Source organism: Zalophus californianus, chromosome 4, assembly GCF_009762305.2.
Source record: "Zalophus californianus isolate mZalCal1 chromosome 4, mZalCal1.pri.v2, whole genome shotgun sequence".
Classification (NCBI taxonomy): Eukaryota; Metazoa; Chordata; class Mammalia; order Carnivora; family Otariidae; genus Zalophus; species Zalophus californianus.
The window spans coordinates 175,144,219-175,161,973 of NC_045598.1; the positions used below are offsets into that span (position 1 = coordinate 175,144,219).

A 17,755-nucleotide genomic window follows, 5' to 3' on the forward strand; every position below is an offset into this window, starting at 1 on the left:
GCCAGAGGAAATCACTGCAGCTGGGGGTGATCATCATAATTTCTGCTTCCCCCCTCCCCACCCCACAGCCTGCCAATCAGCCAGAAGAGGGCATCTGCGCTCCACCAAGTTCATAGCTGATGCTGTCAGTGCTATGGGAGTTTTGACTGAAGCTAACACTGAGAAAAGATACTTGTGCAGCTTCGTTTTATGCCAGTGAGATGGTTTTCTTGGTCACCAAACTGAAAACCCAGTAGATTTGTCAAAGACACACACACACACACACACACACACACACAGCCTACAAAAGAGGACACTAAAGCAACCAACATTTTCAGGTTCCGGAACGTCAGGATGTAGCATCTTCAGTCTGAAATCACTGTTCATTGTTTACCAGACACGCTCAAATATGAAAGGACACACACACAAGTGTGTACAGAGACACAACCAGACACAAATTTGGCAGATCCAACCTGCTCTTTACTCTCAACATTCATTCACAAGAAGGGGAAGTTCATTTGGCTTCGGAAAGTCAAAGAAAAAGATCAGTCGGTCGAGGACACCAAGGAGGATCAGGGATGCATGGTGAACCTTCCATCCTTCAAGAGGAGGCCAGTAAACTCTGCAGTCAGCAAGCCAAGAACGGTCAAACAGAAAACTGCTAGGAAACAATTCTGCAGATGGCAGAACTATTCTAGATGCTTCTCGAGTGTGTCAGGAGGAGCAGGGTCCAGCTTGACTTACCTGCAGACGCTGGACTTGCGGGACATGGTCGTGCTGGGGGAAGAGGGTGGCGTCTGGTACGACCAACTGTAATCAGAGCCTTTCAAGTCCAAAATCACCTAAGGGGACAGAGCCAAGTGCGTAAGCAAGGAGCTGAGCAGGAAAACGTTATCCATCAAATCTTTACCAGTAACATCAAAATTCTGCCATCATCCAGAGGTGTAATGTAAAAACTGTTGTTCAGGTCTTTCTTTAAATTAAAGAACCATACTACCAATCCATCAATGTCCTCACCCTTTTTCTGACACAAGCAAAAATATAAAAAAAATTGGAGGGGGAGGGAGGGGACCATGAATATCAGTCTAAGAGAGAGAGAAAGACAGAGAGATTGATTTACAGTTACAGATAAACAATTTACAAGAGTCATTTATAATCCAGGCTAGAATTTATAGGATTTTTGCCTTCGAGCACAACAGTTTCAGTCACGGTTTCAGGATTGGTTGATCTTGCATTTTAGCTGCTTGATATTCGGTGGTCACTTGTGCCCTATCTGACCACAACTTGGTATTTGAAAACCTGGCAGAATCAGGAGCAAAAGCCAATTCTTTCGCAGTTACTTCTGCATCTGGCTCCCCCGCCTGACAAGTAAGTACGTGAATGTGAGGTCTACCTTTCATTCTTACAGTAGATGCTCAATAAATGTCTATTTATTGAGTCAATGCACGCCGGCTGAGCTTTAACAAAAGCAATTTCATAGAACGGAAAATATACACTCTTGTGTTTGTCTTCGGAGTTGGTTCTCCAGGGAGGCAATAAGAATTTTGTACAACGGGCAAAAGCCAGCACGTGATTCATCAGCTGTTCCCACCTGATATAATGTTACTGTCATGTGAACTAAATGAATAAGCACAAAAAAATGTCATCTTTTTCATAAGAGAGAGCCTCACGCATTAATTAATTAGAATAGGAGAAATTCAGTGAGACTGGTTCACAGGGATGACCAAGATCACTGTCATGTTCCTATAAGAGTTTATTTCTAGAAGACAGATAAACACAATGGTTAAGACCACGGGCTCTTGACTACTTGGTTCAAATCCCAGTTCTGCCACTAATTAGCTAGGTGAACCTGGCTAAGTGACTTTATCTCTCCATGCCTCACTGTCCTGCTCTATAAAATGGGAATAATAGTGAAGATTAGCTGAGGAAGTCTATGTAAAGAGCTTAGAACACTACCTGGCACACAGCAGGGGCTCTATAATGGCTCGCAGTGATGACGACTATATATCACCATGTGAAACACCAATAGGATTTTAAATGAGATAATGCCTCAAGGAACCCTCAAGACCTTGAACCTTTATGTCTTTGGTTTGCTCTCCTGAGTGCTCAACCCACGCCTCCTACCTGTTCACTTGAGGACGGCAGTTTGTGAGGGTCCATGGTCAGGCTTTTCAGATCTTCTGATATGGTCTGAAGGTGAGTTATTTCCCCTAGCATTGAGATTTCTTCTTCCTGAAGGAGAGTAATTCACAACATGTTGTCATCATGAGTGATTCACTTCCTTGTCTTGGTCCAACTGTTTTTCTGTCTAACGCTTTCAACTTTTCAGAAAAGGTGCCCCGAGACTGGCACATCTGTGCTGAAGGCACTACCACCTTCCCTCTCTCTTGGGAAACAGAAAGGGAAAAAGGAATCTGCCATAATTATGGAGTGACTGTGCCCCCCAGACATGGTGAGCAAGTCAAAGCAAACACGTGGCCTTCCTTGCAGTGTGGGGGCGGGGGGGTGGTTAGCACATCTGCTCAGATGGTCTGCCTGCATATTCTCACGGGATCCTGCAGCACAGCCCCCTCCACGGGCTGAGGCCCTGCTCTGAAGTCACTCCGCTTCAGTGGCTGGCCCGGGTGGGAGTGATTTGGGTCCAGATCGGATAACGGATCTCTGTAACAGCCCACGTGTGTACACTGGCATTAACTATCCCCCTTCTCTCTTGTGTTTTCCACCAACTTAATAAATGGCAAGCGAGACAGGAGCAGGAGACTACGGAAGGAAGTCATCCGCTCCACTGAAGTGCCAAGCTGGGACTGCAGGCCTGGGCAAGAATGAGCCACGGAAAGGTTCTATGCTCAGAGGCATGACTCATATTTGGGCATTTTGCTAGCGCTGAGGGAAATGAGCTGGTGTCTTCTTATCAGCGTCAAGAAGGCCGACAGCAGAAGTCCTCAATTATCGCATGCAAATGATTTACTTAAAAAAATTAAGTCTGCATGGATTCATTGAGGATCTTCCCATATTAATTTCACAGTCACTCACTGGTGTTGAAGTCCGCCACCGAGTCTCAAAACCACCCCGAGGCCTTGTTTAAAACCCACATGACTGGGTCCCCACCCCAGAGGTTTGGATTCAGGAGGGTCTGGGTTGGGCTCAAGAAGCTGCATTTTTTTTTTTTAAGATTTTATTTATTTATTTGACAGAGAGAGATACAGCAAGAAAGGGACACAGCAGGGGGAGGGTCAGAGGCAGAAGCAAACTCCCTGCCGAGCAGGGAGCCCGATGCGGGGCTCGATCCCAGGACCCTGGGACCATGACCCGAGCCGAAGGCAGACGCTTAACAACTGAGCCACCTAGGCGCCCCAAGAAGCTGCATTTCTAACCAGTTCCCAGGGGACACTGCTGACCTAGGGACCCCCACACCTTAAGAACCACCCTGCAAGGCCTTCCTGACTTGGGGAGAAAGAGTAAGTGAATAACCGGTGCTAAGAACCGTGAACAAGGAACGGTGACCCGGAGAGCGTCACCGGCCGACGGAAGCACTTCTGCCATCATGATGCCTGACACACAGCAAATTCCCCAGGACTCACGGACAGGTGGATGGATAAAGGAAAGTCTCCTCCAAACTGGCAGCTGAAGCCTTCCAGAGCTTTCCACTAACTTACAATCACTGGCCGCAGCATAGCAATGAAGGTGCAGAATCGGCCACGCTCCTCAATCAAAGCCTTCCGGACCGCCTGCTTTTCTGTTTCTTCCAGGAGGAGATACTTGTCGTTGACATCCTGGAGAGCACTGTCCAACTGAGGCTGGATATCGCCTCTCCCTGGAAACAAAACAAAGGCCCGAGCGTGGCTCGCTGAAACACCAGCCCTAAAATAAATGCCCTTCCTCCCTCGAGTCCTGGCCGGAGTGGACATCACCTCTTTCCCAGACTCAAAACAACTATTTAGGAATACTCAGGATGTAAGGTTGCTGTTTTCTGAGGACCGGCCATTTCCGGTTGTTTCCAATGCCCGGAGGGCACCTTTATCCTCCCGACCAGGAAGACTTCCTGGGTGACCCCTCCTGACTGGCCTGCTTGCCTTGTGCAACCCCACAGAGACTTCTGCCAACAAAACCCCAGATGTGGCAGCCAGACAGTATTCTTTCTTTTTAGAACATTCCGGAGAGCCTAAGGGATGAATAAGGTGAGGGCCTGTGGTTGTTTCCCAAAATGGGTACACGCTGGTTTGTTGGGTCAGCCGCAATCAAAGAGCCTCTGTTTGGGCAGAAGCTTCTGTCCCTGAAGACAAAGATGGCAAGCCTCCGCTCTCCTGTCTCGGGGAGGCCCCTGGGAATCCCTGGCAGTCAGTGTAACTCCCCAGTGGAGAGTCCTGAATATTCCTCTTATAAAACAAGCCCAGGAACAAAAAGACCTCCAGTCAGGTCTCCGCTGGTGAAAACCTAAAGGAAGAGTCAGTGCTGAGCCTGCCCCGTTGTGAGGTAATCCCCGGCCATGTCCACAGACCCAGTTACGATGAGGCAACCATTTCTAGAGTTTAAGACACAGTGTTAACCGTTTATTTATTTATTTTTTTGGAGCGGTAACCTTTTATAAACTCGAACTTTCTAAAGTCAGCAAACTATCTCCATAAATAAAGTTGTATTAGCACACAGCCACGCCCACTCGTTCAGATACCACTATACCTGCTCTTGCTACAACAGCAGAGTGGAATCGTAACACACACTGTATGGCCCCTAGACTAAGGATATTTACACTCTACTTCTTTCGAGAAAAGGTTTGCTATGCTAGAAGACAAATACAGGCACTGTGTCAGAAGGAGAGGTGACTGCAGACCTGATTTGTAGGTGCGGACAAGGGGGTGACCACCCGAGAGCCCAGCTCAAAGGCCTCCGTGCTCATGTCCCCACGCAGGGGCTTCGCCTATCACCTGAACAGAGAAAACATTTCTACACCCCTTCAGAGCAGGGCCTTGGAACTCTCCCCGCCCAGCCCCTACCCATGTCAGTGCCATGTGTGTATACAGCAGGCGCTCAATAAATTGTCATTTTAACCACAGAATGTTAGAGACGGAGGGGGCCTTCGGGGTTGTCCAACCTGCTTCTGTTTTGGTAGAGGCAGAGGCCTCGAGAAGGTGAGCGGCTTGTCCAGCGTCATTCAGGGAAAGCTGGAGAGCCAGGACAGAGCCCACACGGCCTGACCCCCCGGAGGCTGGACTCCTTCTCCTCTGCCCCACGGCCTCAGCCGCACGAAGGAACCCCACTTGCCTCCTGGCAAGGGGCCTGAGCAGTCACCATCTGCCCCTCTTTAAAAAGATGTAGAGAACATTAAATGCAATGTGCTATTTGGTCTGAAGAAGGAATGGGTCAGGGGAAATTGCCTTGAAAGTAGGAATAAGTTCCACGTTTTCTCTCATAAGCAGATGAGAAAGCTTAATTTGGAGCAAGAGGTGGTCAGGCTTCAAGAACATCCCAACAGAAAAGGTCTCTGGATTTTATTAAGGAAAAGGCACTTCCTGGGCGGGGATGAGGTTATAGGTGAGCACGCAGAGGGAAAATCCTCCGTAGTCAAAAGCCAACCCTGAAAAAGCCTTGGATGGCGGGTAAAGCACGGAGATGTCTACAACAGGCAGGAGTGAATTCCATGCAGGGACTTGATCCAACCATTCCCTACGGGAGAGCCTGCCTATGTCCAAGCTGACCGCCCACCCATTCCTCCAGTTAGTCACTGCCTACCCCTCAGGATAATTCTAGCACCTCCTACAGGTTCCCCACCACTGCCTCTGGTGTCTCCCCAAGGATGTGGGGCATCATCCCACACATGAACCTGGCCCCGGACCCCAGGTGCCACGCATCTGCAGCAGACAGGGGACCCAAGAGAGCGCATGCCCCTTCTCACTGGGGACTGGCCAGGGAGGGGACAGGTGCTCCCCACTGAGGATACCCACTGTCCGTGGGCACATGCTCTAGGAGGGAAGGCTGGGGTGTTGTTGGCCCTATGAGAAATGGGGGCTCTGTCTTCCACTCTTAAATTACTGATTTGTTCAGCTGAATCCATAGACACCGAAGGTGTACCTAGCACAAGCCTCTGGTAGTCAAGCTCTGGGACGCTTTCTCAACATTCTCCGCTGTTCTGCAGCCTACAAAACCACCGGGCCCCTCTCCGGGGCTGGTCTAAGGCCTCTTTAAGTCTTTCCATCTCTTCTATGATGTTCTAACAAAACGTGGAGGGCCCCAGGCATCAGAATGTTCTCAGTTGCAGCGGACGAGGGTGGAGGGGAGCCAGGAAGATAGGTTAAAACACACAGTGCTTGACCAAGCCCACCGGGATGTGCTTTGATTACGGGAGCAATTTCTCTTCATATCAGCCTATAAGAAATCAGGAAAATGTGGCTCTTCTCTTCCTTTCACAGGGTATAAGGAACAATTCTATCTGCAATTAATTAACACTGACTTTTAAGCATATACCTCCATAGGAATGCAAAGTGACGGGAACCCAGTGTCATCTAATCTGGTAAATATAAATTTCAATTATTCTATAATTACAGCAAAGTTATCTTAAATATGTATTACATTATAATTAAAAGACTTTCAAACTGTAGTATTCTAAAATAAGTACAATCGGTAAAGACTGCTACAATTATAGGCATGGTGAGTACATTTCCATTCAGATATATCATAACCTAAAAACACAATGTGTATTTCTTAAATTCACCAACACAACATATAATTATATTTATTAAAAAACTGTGGAAGAAATTATTCCATGTCCTAGTTGGTTGCACTGCTTTTAAGACACAATCCAGAGCTGTATGGGCGCTGAGCCAACATACAAAAGCCCGTTCTCATGGATCCCGCCGGCAACGTTCGGGGAGCCCGTGCCAACTCACCCCGCGCAGCCGGCCCCTCCAGCTCCCACCGGGCTGGACTCCATCCTCTTGGCTCACCTCTGCTATGGCCACCCTCCCTGGGTCACCTCCATCTCTAGTCTGGACAGCTACAACGTCCCCTAATTTGTCACCTCCTATGCCCACCCAGGGCAGCGCCAGATCACTTGCAAAATGCAAAGTACCACTTTCGTTTCAACAGCTCCCGGTGCTTTCAAGAAAAGTCCAATGTCTTCAACACCGCCTGCCCTGCAAGGCATGCCCGGTCAGCGCTCCCACTGGCGGCCTCTCAGGAACCTTTCCAGGCTACACTCTCCCTTCCCTCCTTCCCCCACCTTACAGGCCCTTCTCTGGGGTCTGGGGTCCAGCTCCGTCCCATCCTCATACATGCTCTCCTCCTCGCACCCACCTAAGCGCCTGTTCACCTGGCAACTCTCCTGCCTTCGTGAACGTCCTTCTTGAACTCTCTCACCCGACTGGGGTTTTCTTACTTGATCTCAGAAGTCCCCTACACGGATCCCACAGGACACTCCTCCCAGTACAAATTTCATCTTTATTTTTCTAGGTCTTCGATTGATGCCAGTCTGCCCTACTGATCGGGAACCCCGCAGAAGTTTCGGTTCAGTGCTGTACCTTCTTGCCCAGCACACGTGCCTGCAAGACAGGCACCCAGATATCTGCCAGTGAATGAGGCACTGATAGAAAAACCTGGCCTGAGATTGCTCAGTGGCCTTGACCATCCTGCCCTTAAAGGGTCTAACGCTATAAAACTCACCAATCCCAGGACTGCCAAGCAGTCACAGCGGGCCTTCCAGATAAAATTCCTGGGCAAAGAGTCACTTACGACCTTTTCCCTAAAACCCAAGTCACCTTAAGTCTTGAGAATTTCTTCCCCCCACCGCCAGTTTCCAGGCCTTGGTTGTATTCATGCTGGAGAATTCTAATGAACAATAGCCAGGAGTCCTTTACTCCCCCAGAAGTCATAGGATGGTTCTCTTTACAGAAAATGCTGCTGGGACAAAGTACCAATAATGGGCACAAATGTCATGGGCCAAAGCAGCATCCTTAAAGGAGAAAGGATTTCATTTTTTATTTTAATTAAGTAGGGAGAGTTTACAAAGCTGTCTGGAATGATAGGAAGATCCTGTATCTTCCAAACATTTTACGTTTTATTTTCCTTAATCTTTGCATCAATGTTCAAGGCAGGAATTAATACCCCCCATTGACAGAGGGGAAAACTGAGACCAAGGGAGGCAAAGTGGCTTGCGGAGAGCCACCAAGCTAGGAATGGGCACGGCCAGACTCCACCCGGAGGTCTTTCTTGTTCAGAGGCCCATGCTCTCTACTTCAGGCTCACAGCAAGCATAAACCCTGCACACAAGCTGCCAGTAGCTACGTGCTCTGTGTCCTCAACAGCCCAAAGGAAAAAGCCAGTCAACTGTGATGAGCATGATCCGGAACCTCCCAGCCGTTCACACACACACTGTAGCCCACACCTGAGCCCGGGGGCTGAACCAAGCTAGACACATTCTCAGACAAAGGGCTTTCTGACAGGGAAGACCCAGCCCAGGACACACGGGGTCAAGACCACCGTCAGGAAAATACCCGAAGTCATCTCTTTCTCCTGAGACAGAAGCACAGGGAAACCAGCAGAATCCCACAAAGTGACTTCCACCTGCCCCTGACACACGCACGAGTGTGCACACACACACAACAGCACTTCATCGGAGGCACCCACTTGTTCATATTGTTCTAGCTCACGAATCATATGGGACAGAAATACTGAAATTTGGGATACAAATACGGAAATGGACGTGCAAGGTGAGGCTGGGGGTGGGAACTGGAATGATAATTCCCCTTTCCCATCAAAAGGCGGCTGTCCTTGTCATCCGGGTATAAATCTTCCGCTCTGCTATCCTGTAGCAGTTTTTGAGTGATTGCCCAAAGGGAAAACCACCGGAAATCAAAAGACTGATAGATCTGATCAGACCAGATTGAAGGCTTTTTGACTTAGCATTTTCAAACTCAATTTCTCTTATTCTTTCACCAGGCTGTGCCCTCCATGTCCCCCCATCTGTGAGATGTAAATGACCGTCCCTAGCTCGCATGGTGGTCTGGAGGCCACAGGAGGTCATTCACAGGAGGCAGTCAGCCCAGCGCCCGTGTGTGGTGATCACCCTGTGTCCAGTGCTATCAGCACGTCTGAAGCCATCCTCCCCGCCCTGCGCGCCTCAGCAGGGGACAGCGTGCAGGGCACACGGGGTTGTTTCAAAGGAGCTTTCAGTTCCATGTCCTCTGTGCAGTGCAGAAATGCATAACATCCCAACATTCATCAGGGTGAATCCATCAGGATTCGCTGGCCCCTGAGCAATCAGCTATTTAATCAAAGCGAAGACAGGCTCAGAGGACAACTAGGAAATGTCCCCTGCCAACCCGTGGTGTCTCAGGATCCTTGGTCACTGAAAGGAGTCCTCCTCCGTGGTCAAGGACACGCTCTCCCATCCATCACCTGCTTGCCTGAAATTTGCCTCCCCTTCAACTCCTCTTTCTCACATTTCCCCTAAAAAGCTCTTGAACCCACCTGCCTCTCTCCATCCCTGGGGCCACTTCCCGAGCCCTGGCCACGGTCATCCCACCCCTGGACAGCAACAGCCACAGGTGTTCGTGGGCATCCAGCTGGGTCACTACCTAATCCAAATGCACATGGTCACAGAAGAATTCTCTAGAAGCCAAGGAGCCTACAAGGGCTTCACGGTCCTGAAAGTCACGTCTTGAACGTGGTAAAAAGGCTGTGACCGGTCAGCCGGCTCACCTGTGCCTAGGCCTGCACCTGAAGGAAGATGCAAGACCACTCCCATCCACGGAAGGTCTATACAGCACGTCCTTCCATCTTCCCTCAGCACGGGGAGAACACGACCCCAGCACCTAGCCCCCGACAGGACGCCTAGCAGGCACCACTCCATATTAACTGAATCGAACATCAACGAAAACCCACCTCCAGCTTCCAGCCGCACTGATGTTGTGCGTGCCCACCCCCGGAACGTACACTCCTCTCTTCTCCCGCCCGCCCCTTTCTCTACAGGCACTCTTGATTCAACCTTCAGGAGTCCACTGGAGTGTTGCCTCCTCCTGGAAACCTTCAGCTCCCCCAAGCAAAATCCAGCCCCTGCCTCCTCCGTGAGCACCAGCATTTTCTTCATAACGAACTGTATTGATGCTGCCATGTCACAGGGTTGTCATAAGACGTTAGGATGTTGTCTTAGAACAGAACACATACCCATACATTTGGTCTTTGCCCCAGTTCCTGGCACAGAACTTCCCCAAAGCCTTAGAATTTCCAGAATGACAGGAGTGTCTCTGTCGTGCTAACGAGGTGACAGGGAGGGTAGGGGGCTAGATAGACAGCTGCAGAATGGGAGATGCTGGCCAGGAAAACCAACCAGAGGATTAGAGGCTTGAACTTTCGGCCCCCACCCCTGACCTCCAGGGAGGGGAGAGGGAGTGGGCTTTTAGTCACCAATGGCCGATGCCTACTCAATCGTACCTCTGTAATGAAGCCGGGATAAAAACGTGAACAGCCAGTTTCAGGAGGAATTCCTGACCGGGGAATATACCGACATGTTGGGGGGGGGGTACCCCCGGGGAGGCCCGGCCGCTCTGCACGCGCCCCACCACCACCCTGTGCATCTCTTCACCGGGGTGTTCATCTGTATCCTTGAGAACAAACCAGCAATCCTAAGTACAGTGCTTCCCTGAGTTCTGGGAGTTGTTTTAACGAATTAGCAAACCTGAGGGGAGTCCATAGGAAACCCTGACTTCGAGGTTGGCCAGGCCAAAGTGTGGGCAGCCTGGGGACCCCCACTTGTGGCTAGTGACTGAGGTGGGGGCGGTCTTGTGGGACTGGGCCCTTAGCCTCTGGGACCCATGCCAACTCTGGGTATTTAGTGTCAGAACTGGCTCCAGTCCTAGGCATCAGACAACTGACGTTAGAACATAAATGCCTTTGCCACCCTGGGGACAGCTTGGGGGCAGAGGCCACTTCTGCTTGCTCAGCTGCACACGGGGGCTACCGTGGGGTGGGGGCACTCACGCCTAGCCCCACCAATGGCTTGCTGCACAGCGCGCATCTGCAGTCCTCCCGCAGGACGTTGATGAATGACAGAGACTGCACCATCTGGGAACTAATTACCCCATGAAAACCGGGGATGGCTTGCAGCTCTAGCGAGTCAGACCTGCCACCCCCACCCCCCCGAATCACCGCACCAGTCACTGAGGAGGTGAAAACCACACTGTGTAAGAAATCAGTATTGCAAGCAAGCTGTTCTTTCAATTCTTGGCCTTTCCACTGGGCTCCTGTTGTATCCCCTCCAGGCCACTGTAAATACCTCTCCCATGGCTCCTGAGGGCAGCCACAGGGAAGCCAGGCGCTCCAGCCCATGACAACAGCCTCACTGTGTAAGGGACAGTTCAGCATTTCAGCTCCTGGGGTCAGCCATCCGCAACCAGAGTCGCAGGCGAGGCCCCTGGTGAGCTGTGTGGGGGTGAGGCTTTCCCACAGACCAGCTCTGCAAAGGAAGGGGGTTGGCAGCTCTGGGCCCCCGGGGGGTTGGGGCGGGCAGTCTGCGTGGCCTGTTTTTACCTACAATTCTCAGCTGTGAAATACGGCCAAGGAACCCCCTGCCTCTGAGGACCACCGGCTTTCTTCTCCAATGCAACAGCCCTTTGCAGGAGTTTCTCCAGGTTCAATTCCAACATCTCTACTGATTTCAGGCAGGGACAGCCTTCCGGAATGCCGCACCAGGTATAAAAAGGAAAATTCGCCACTCCTGCTTCCACCAAGGTGGAAGGATCGGGCTGTCCCCTGGCTGTGCTTTTCCCCACCGGCCCGCTAGCCCTGGGCTTGGCCTCCACAGGCTGGCTGTGTCACCCACCGGCTGGCTGCGCCTCTCACTCTGCCGGCAATTCTGCCTGGTGCTCCGAGGGCCGGGACGCCCATCATGCCGTGGCTCCCTAGTGCTGACCCATTATTACAAAGTCCTTTGCTGTCCATGTCGCACAGGTCTTCCCATTAAGGCTGGTACCCATTCAATCATTTCCCGCATAATTAAATGTGCGTGCTCCTGAAATGCCTTCCCCAAGCCTGGAGCAAAGCCGTGACTCAACAGCCTTCCCCGCTGAGTTACAGCTGGATCCAAATGCCCAGACACATCGCAAAGCTGCTCGTGGCCAAACCACCTCCGAAGGCTGAAGCCATCACCTGTCCCCCGATTTCAGAAGGAACTGTTCCAGCTTCAGTTTCCACAGAGCAATCATCTGTTCGGGCCCAAAGCACACTTTTACCTTCTGCACTGGTGTGAGCACAGATGGGGGAAGCAGCTGGACCACGGGCCAGCGCCTCACCACCTACGGCAGGATTTAGGAAGGACAGGGGCTGGGATGTTGCTCTGCAGACAGCCGACACGTGTTAGTGAGGTGGTGACCGCAGAGAGTAGTCAGAGATTTCCAGGGCCAGGTCTTGGAACCTAGATAGCCAGAAGCAACCGGGGCCGGGGAGGGGGGGGGGGGCGCTCTGGGCTCCATCCCTCCTCCAGTGGCCCAGGAAGCCCTAAGGGGCTGGCGATTCCTGACGACTTTCAGAGACACACCCAGGACACGGGTGGTAGACAGCCGTGCGGGGCCCCTCATGCCAGCCACGCCAGCTTCTGAGCGGCCAGTTGTCCCTCGGGCTCAGCAGCAGGAACAGAGCAGAGAGGTCTTCTGCCCCGTGCCAGGCAAGAGAGCCAGGCGACCCAGTAACAGCTCAGACTGTAGATGTTTAGGTGGGAACTCCCTCTGGGGAAGAGGGCTCCTAGAACTATCCCTCTTCCAGAACCAAAGGCAGGGGTGGCTGGAAGAGACCCAGACACGTCCAGTTTTTGGGAGGCAAGGAGAACGACCCACACTGTAGGTCTGAGGGGCATTCTGACGGTGGTTTCTGCCGGCTTTCTAAGTATAGAAGAAACGTGCACAGGTACGTGGGCGTACACCCGCTGTGGCCGTGGGACGCATAAACCACGCTCCTGCTGGCAGGCACTCAGCACTGATGGCGGAGAAGTTTAGTCCAGTTTGGAGTCTGAGCACAAATGAGGCCCAGGCACGGAACCCTCTGGAGGCAGGCTGGGGTAGCCAGGGAGCTGAGGCCGAGCAAGGGGAGGGATCCCTGTGGATCTCCTATGGGTCCAGTCCACCTGTGGGGAGACTGGCAGCCTCCAGAAAAGCTGACTCAGGGTAGCACACACCCTTGCCCTTGGAGTGCCCCCTCGGGACACGGTCACCTTTGACCAGGGTTCTGGTGTTGCCGTCTAAATGGTGACAGCCATGTGTGGGCATACACTGTCCCCTCTACCTTGAACATCCCTTGTCCTATTTTCCACCAGCTGACTGCTTTCCATCTTGCTCACTATCACCTCCCTGCCTCCAGGCTGAGCTGAGTTCCTTCTTTGCCCACTGCTATACCTTTTGCTCATACTCCTCACAGCGCTGAGCACACAGACTATACTAGCTGGCTTATTTCCACTAGAGTCTCAATTCCTCGAGGGGGCAGGATATCCCTGCAGAATACATTTTGAGTTGTAAATTCCTTCCCTCATGGAGGCCCCCAGCCAAGCTTATGCAGGAACCCAGGGTTCAAGGTAAATACTTCTAAGTAGACCAAAGGATAGTTTCATTTATATATTTTTTTCTCTTGTTGAACCAGGACATTTTAACTAGTGTGAAACTGTGTTAAAATGTAGATGTCCAGGTTCAAAAAGGATTTAAAACTTGCAAAAAAAAAGTTTATGAGGGTTTCAAGCCATACCACTCTCTTATGTCTTTGTGCCCAAGTTCACTGCTATGATTACACGTCCCTGTGGCTTAGCCTTGTGGACCCCGCAAGATCTTGAAAGAAACAGAGGGAGCTGTGGCAATTTCTCCTGAGATGAGCAGAGGTTACGCTATGGAGCCAAAGGGCTGTGTGGTTTCTTTCCTCATCCCCAACCCTACTGCCCATCATTCAAAACGAATAAAATGCCCAGTTTACTCCACAGATGGACCCACACCAGGCTCTTAGCGAAGGTTCTAATAAAACTCTGTGTCATCGTAAGGACACCTATCGTGCAGTTCCTTTTATATGAAATGTCCAGAAGAGGCAAATCCGTAGAGACAGAACGCAGATGAGTGGGTGTCCGGGGCTGGGGGCAGGGAGAATGGGGACTGGCTGCTCAAAAGGCAGAGGGTGTCTTTTCGGGGGTGGTGCAAATGTTATGGCGTCAGTGGCGATGGTCGCACAACACTGTGAATGTACTACAAGCCACGGAAACGTACGCTTTAAAATGGTGAATTTTAGGTTATATAAATGTAATCGTAATAATATGCAAAAAAATTTTAAAAAGGGGGGGCTATCTTACCTTCCTCCCAAAAGTACACTAAATTTTGTTCAAAGTGTTTCACAATCACAACACTGAGGACTGGAGAAGATCACTGCTTATGAAGCTGGGGAACGACTACGCCAACATCGCCATGAGGGGAAGTAGAGACAGAGCGGGGTCCCACGCGAATGATAGCAGACCATCTCGGCCCCCCACCTATCACAGGAGACCCAGGCCACTTGGGTGTGTGTTGGAGAGGCTAGATTCCAATTCAAAAACCTCTCTGGAGCTGTTCCGTAAAAATGGTCTCAGAGGACACTCAGGTACACTCAAGGCAAGATAAACCACACGGACGCCTCAGACAGACCTTTCCAAGACAGGGGATAGCCACGAGACTCCAAGAGCAAATCACCCAGAGGATGAAGTTCAACATTCAGTCAAGAAGAATCACTGGGATTACTGAATTGGAAGATCTGATACCTTTGAAATGAAACATTTCACAAACTCCGCTGAAATTTGAAATGAAACATTTCACAAACTCCGCTGAAATAAGAAATACTTTTGTTTTTTGTTTGTTTGTTTGTTTGTTTGTTTTTTAAAAAGACAACGAATTATTCATTTTGAAAAGAACTAGATGGTCCTGGGGAGACAAAGTTAAAGAAATTTTGCTAGCTTAATACAACCAAATCTGATTTGGGAATTATTTTGAGGGTTTATTTAGTGCAGTTCTACACATTTTGTGATATAAATACACGCATACATATATACTCAGATATATATGTATGTATAAATACGTTTATTTCCAGTGCAAATCACTCTGTATTTCTTCTTTCCATGAGTCTAATACTGAATTATGATGATGCAAAGGCCCTCAGGATGTCAGGCTAACCCGTGAAAGGGCCAAACACCGAAAAAGGAAAATGATTAAAACACACACATACACACACGATTGTCTTAAAGTTATGGAAAATTAAGTAGGCACAACTGATTGTTCTGAGCTGGCAGGAAAACTTGGGCAACTAGCATAGGTCTGGACAACCACGGAAAGCCCACAGCAAGGACCACATCGTGACCAGCCACCAGAGAGTCGGGTTGGTAGACTTACCGAGAGCGTCCACTGGCGGGGGGCGCACGGTGAGAAAGTGCAGGATACACAATTGACACAAAAAGGAAAATAATAAAGTCAAACTGGGATTCGAGCAGCAGTCTTACCTTCCTTTCACGTGTTAAACAGTCCGTGGTTTGCCACCGGATTTTCTGTCGGGGCAATTAAACCCACCTCCACCAACAGCTGCGCATCCACGGTCCCTTCCCTGACTTGCTAAAACTTTTCTTTCTCCTCTAAACAGAAACCTTCCTCGTTAGTAAGCATCACCCCCTAGAGATCACAGCATGGTTTCTAAGAAGAGAGATGAAGACTATATTCCCCAAAGAAGCCAATTAAGATGCTTTACACCAAGAAAATCTTTCAAGTGCAATTTACTATAACTTGAAAAGTAATTGGGGAAACCCAGGAAACAAAATTTAAACTGGGGTGAAAAATGAAAAAAAAATAATAAAGTTAAAATTTTAGTAGAAGAGCAAATAACGTCTTCATCTGGACCTCTGTGAGTCTGTTTATTAGGTTTATAGTACTGGCTTTTTGCAGCCTCTGCTCAAAAATGATAGATTGAACTATTGAAATGTCAGGCTCCAGGGTTAATATAGTAGAACCATCCAGTTTTAGCAGACTCAAAGAAAGTCCTGATAAGCTTTCAGTAGTTTCAGATGGAAACAGAAGGCCTGACCATAATTAATTTTTACATTTAAATTAATAGTAATCTGGGAGTTAATTAAATGAGAAGGCTGCTGACTTTGTACAGTAAGGTGGCAAAAGCAAGCAAAGAACAGAACACGTTTCCCACAATCCATCCACGCTCACTTCCCCAGTGAAGTTTTGGCCAGCCTCCAGGACCTGAGCCGACATCAAGCAGCAGGGCTTGACGAGGACTCATCGGACATCTTCTAGAGCTCGGACTATTGGGTCAGCTCCACAGCACATCCCTACCTTCCTGCTGCCTTGGGTCTTCTCCCCATCGCCTGTCAATCAGGCTGGCTCTGTTCTGGGTCCCTAACCCCGGGCATCAGCCTGGAACTTCTCGGAGGACGGGTACCATCTCTGCAGCCCCCAACATCTGCCTCACGTTTATTCCTGGTAGGTATTTGGTAACCCTGCCTTCCACGGAAATAGGTACACCCACCCACAGCTGGAGCAGATGCCAAGTTGTTTTAAAATGGTTTTGAGATAAAATCTAACCAAATCCCCCCAAATATATTTGAAGTTTTTTTTTTTTGATGGTAATACTTAAATACCTTTAGATTATAAATTATCACTGTCTTTATTATAGGGGGAAAAAAAGAGCCCAATAAAGCATGTGACAAAAGGTGGTATCTGCAGAGTGAAAATTAAAGTAAATTAGTCACATACAAAACTGACATCCCCTATGTGTCTGCCTACGTCAAGGGCAGTGCTACCACCATGTTTAACTGCACAAAGGCATTTGAAATTTTGAAAAGGAGAGTCAGAAGAGCTTTTAGATCAAAGATCAGTTTTTTAAAAAGACACGGCAGAAAGCTGCTTGGTGATCTCCTGAAAACACATTAAAAGCGAAGTGATTATCTGGTTACCAGACTCAGTTCTATCAGGACAAAAAAAAAAAAAAAAAGGTATCTGAAGCATGTGTCTATCATAACACATTGTGTAAATCTCAGAAGAAACTACCAACGCTTTATAAGCCAAGAGTCCAGAAACCCACCACCTGTGGAAGGTGATGCAGATGCCTCAAGAGGAGTTCTGGCAGAAAGGGAAACTTCAGGTAACCAGACCCCAAATCACTGGAAGCCTCAAATAACCAGATTTCTGCTGGCCCTTAACTTGCAGCATTCCTGCTCCATCCTCAGGCTACCCATCTTCTAGGAGAGCACTCTATTATAAACAGAATGATGACTCTGGTGCCTTCTAGAAGGTTCCATTCACCTCAGACATACACAAATATGTGCACTCGGTCAAAAAAAATGCACTTATATATTTTAGAAAAAAAATATTTTTGTAAAGGAAAGAAAGAAAACTGTTTTCTGGTTGTACTCCGGAGTAACGAGAAAATCATCTGGAACATTCCAAGCAACTGATCTGACTTGGTGCGTGTACATAACTATACCACGGTGGCCACCTTGTCTGGAAGGACATGGTGCCTGAGACCACCAGCTATGTGGCTAGGGCTGAGACAGAATGCTTCCGGAAATCCCTGGTCACAGCCTCCACCCTCTGCCTTCAGGCCCAAGTGCCCCACGAAGCCTCCCAACCAAATGCCAATTCTACTGAGCCCTGGAACCAGAAGCATCTCTTCATGTTACACAGTCCAGCACCCTAGGCATCCTGAATCCTTCCCTTGGGTGCCTCGATGGGGAACTCATTATCCTCTCGAGGCAGCCTGAGCCAGTGCTTGGGCAAGTCTAATTGCCAGAAACTTC

The 17,755-nt window shown here is 49.5% G+C and overlaps 1 protein-coding gene across 11 annotated transcripts in view; it reads right to left on the minus strand.

Annotated features, from left to right (window-relative positions):
* The window catches only part of MTSS1 (MTSS I-BAR domain containing 1), a 159,344-nt gene that overhangs the window by 12,392 nt on the left and 129,197 nt on the right, over positions 1-17,755 (minus strand). For 6 of the 11 annotated variants that reach the window (XM_027606129.2, XM_027606100.2, XM_027606070.2 and 3 more), the window contains exons 7-10: positions 15,351-15,362; positions 3,636-3,793; positions 2,104-2,211; positions 724-821 (exon numbers count right to left, since the gene is read on the minus strand). In XM_027606129.2, the coding sequence (XP_027461930.1) occupies positions 724-821; positions 2,104-2,211; positions 3,636-3,793; positions 15,351-15,362 (376 nt within the window). The remainder of the gene's footprint in view (positions 1-723; positions 822-2,103; positions 2,212-3,635; positions 3,794-15,350; positions 15,363-17,755) is intronic. The other 5 variants (XM_027606139.2, XM_027606094.2, XM_027606111.2 and 2 more) reach the window with 1 other exon arrangement.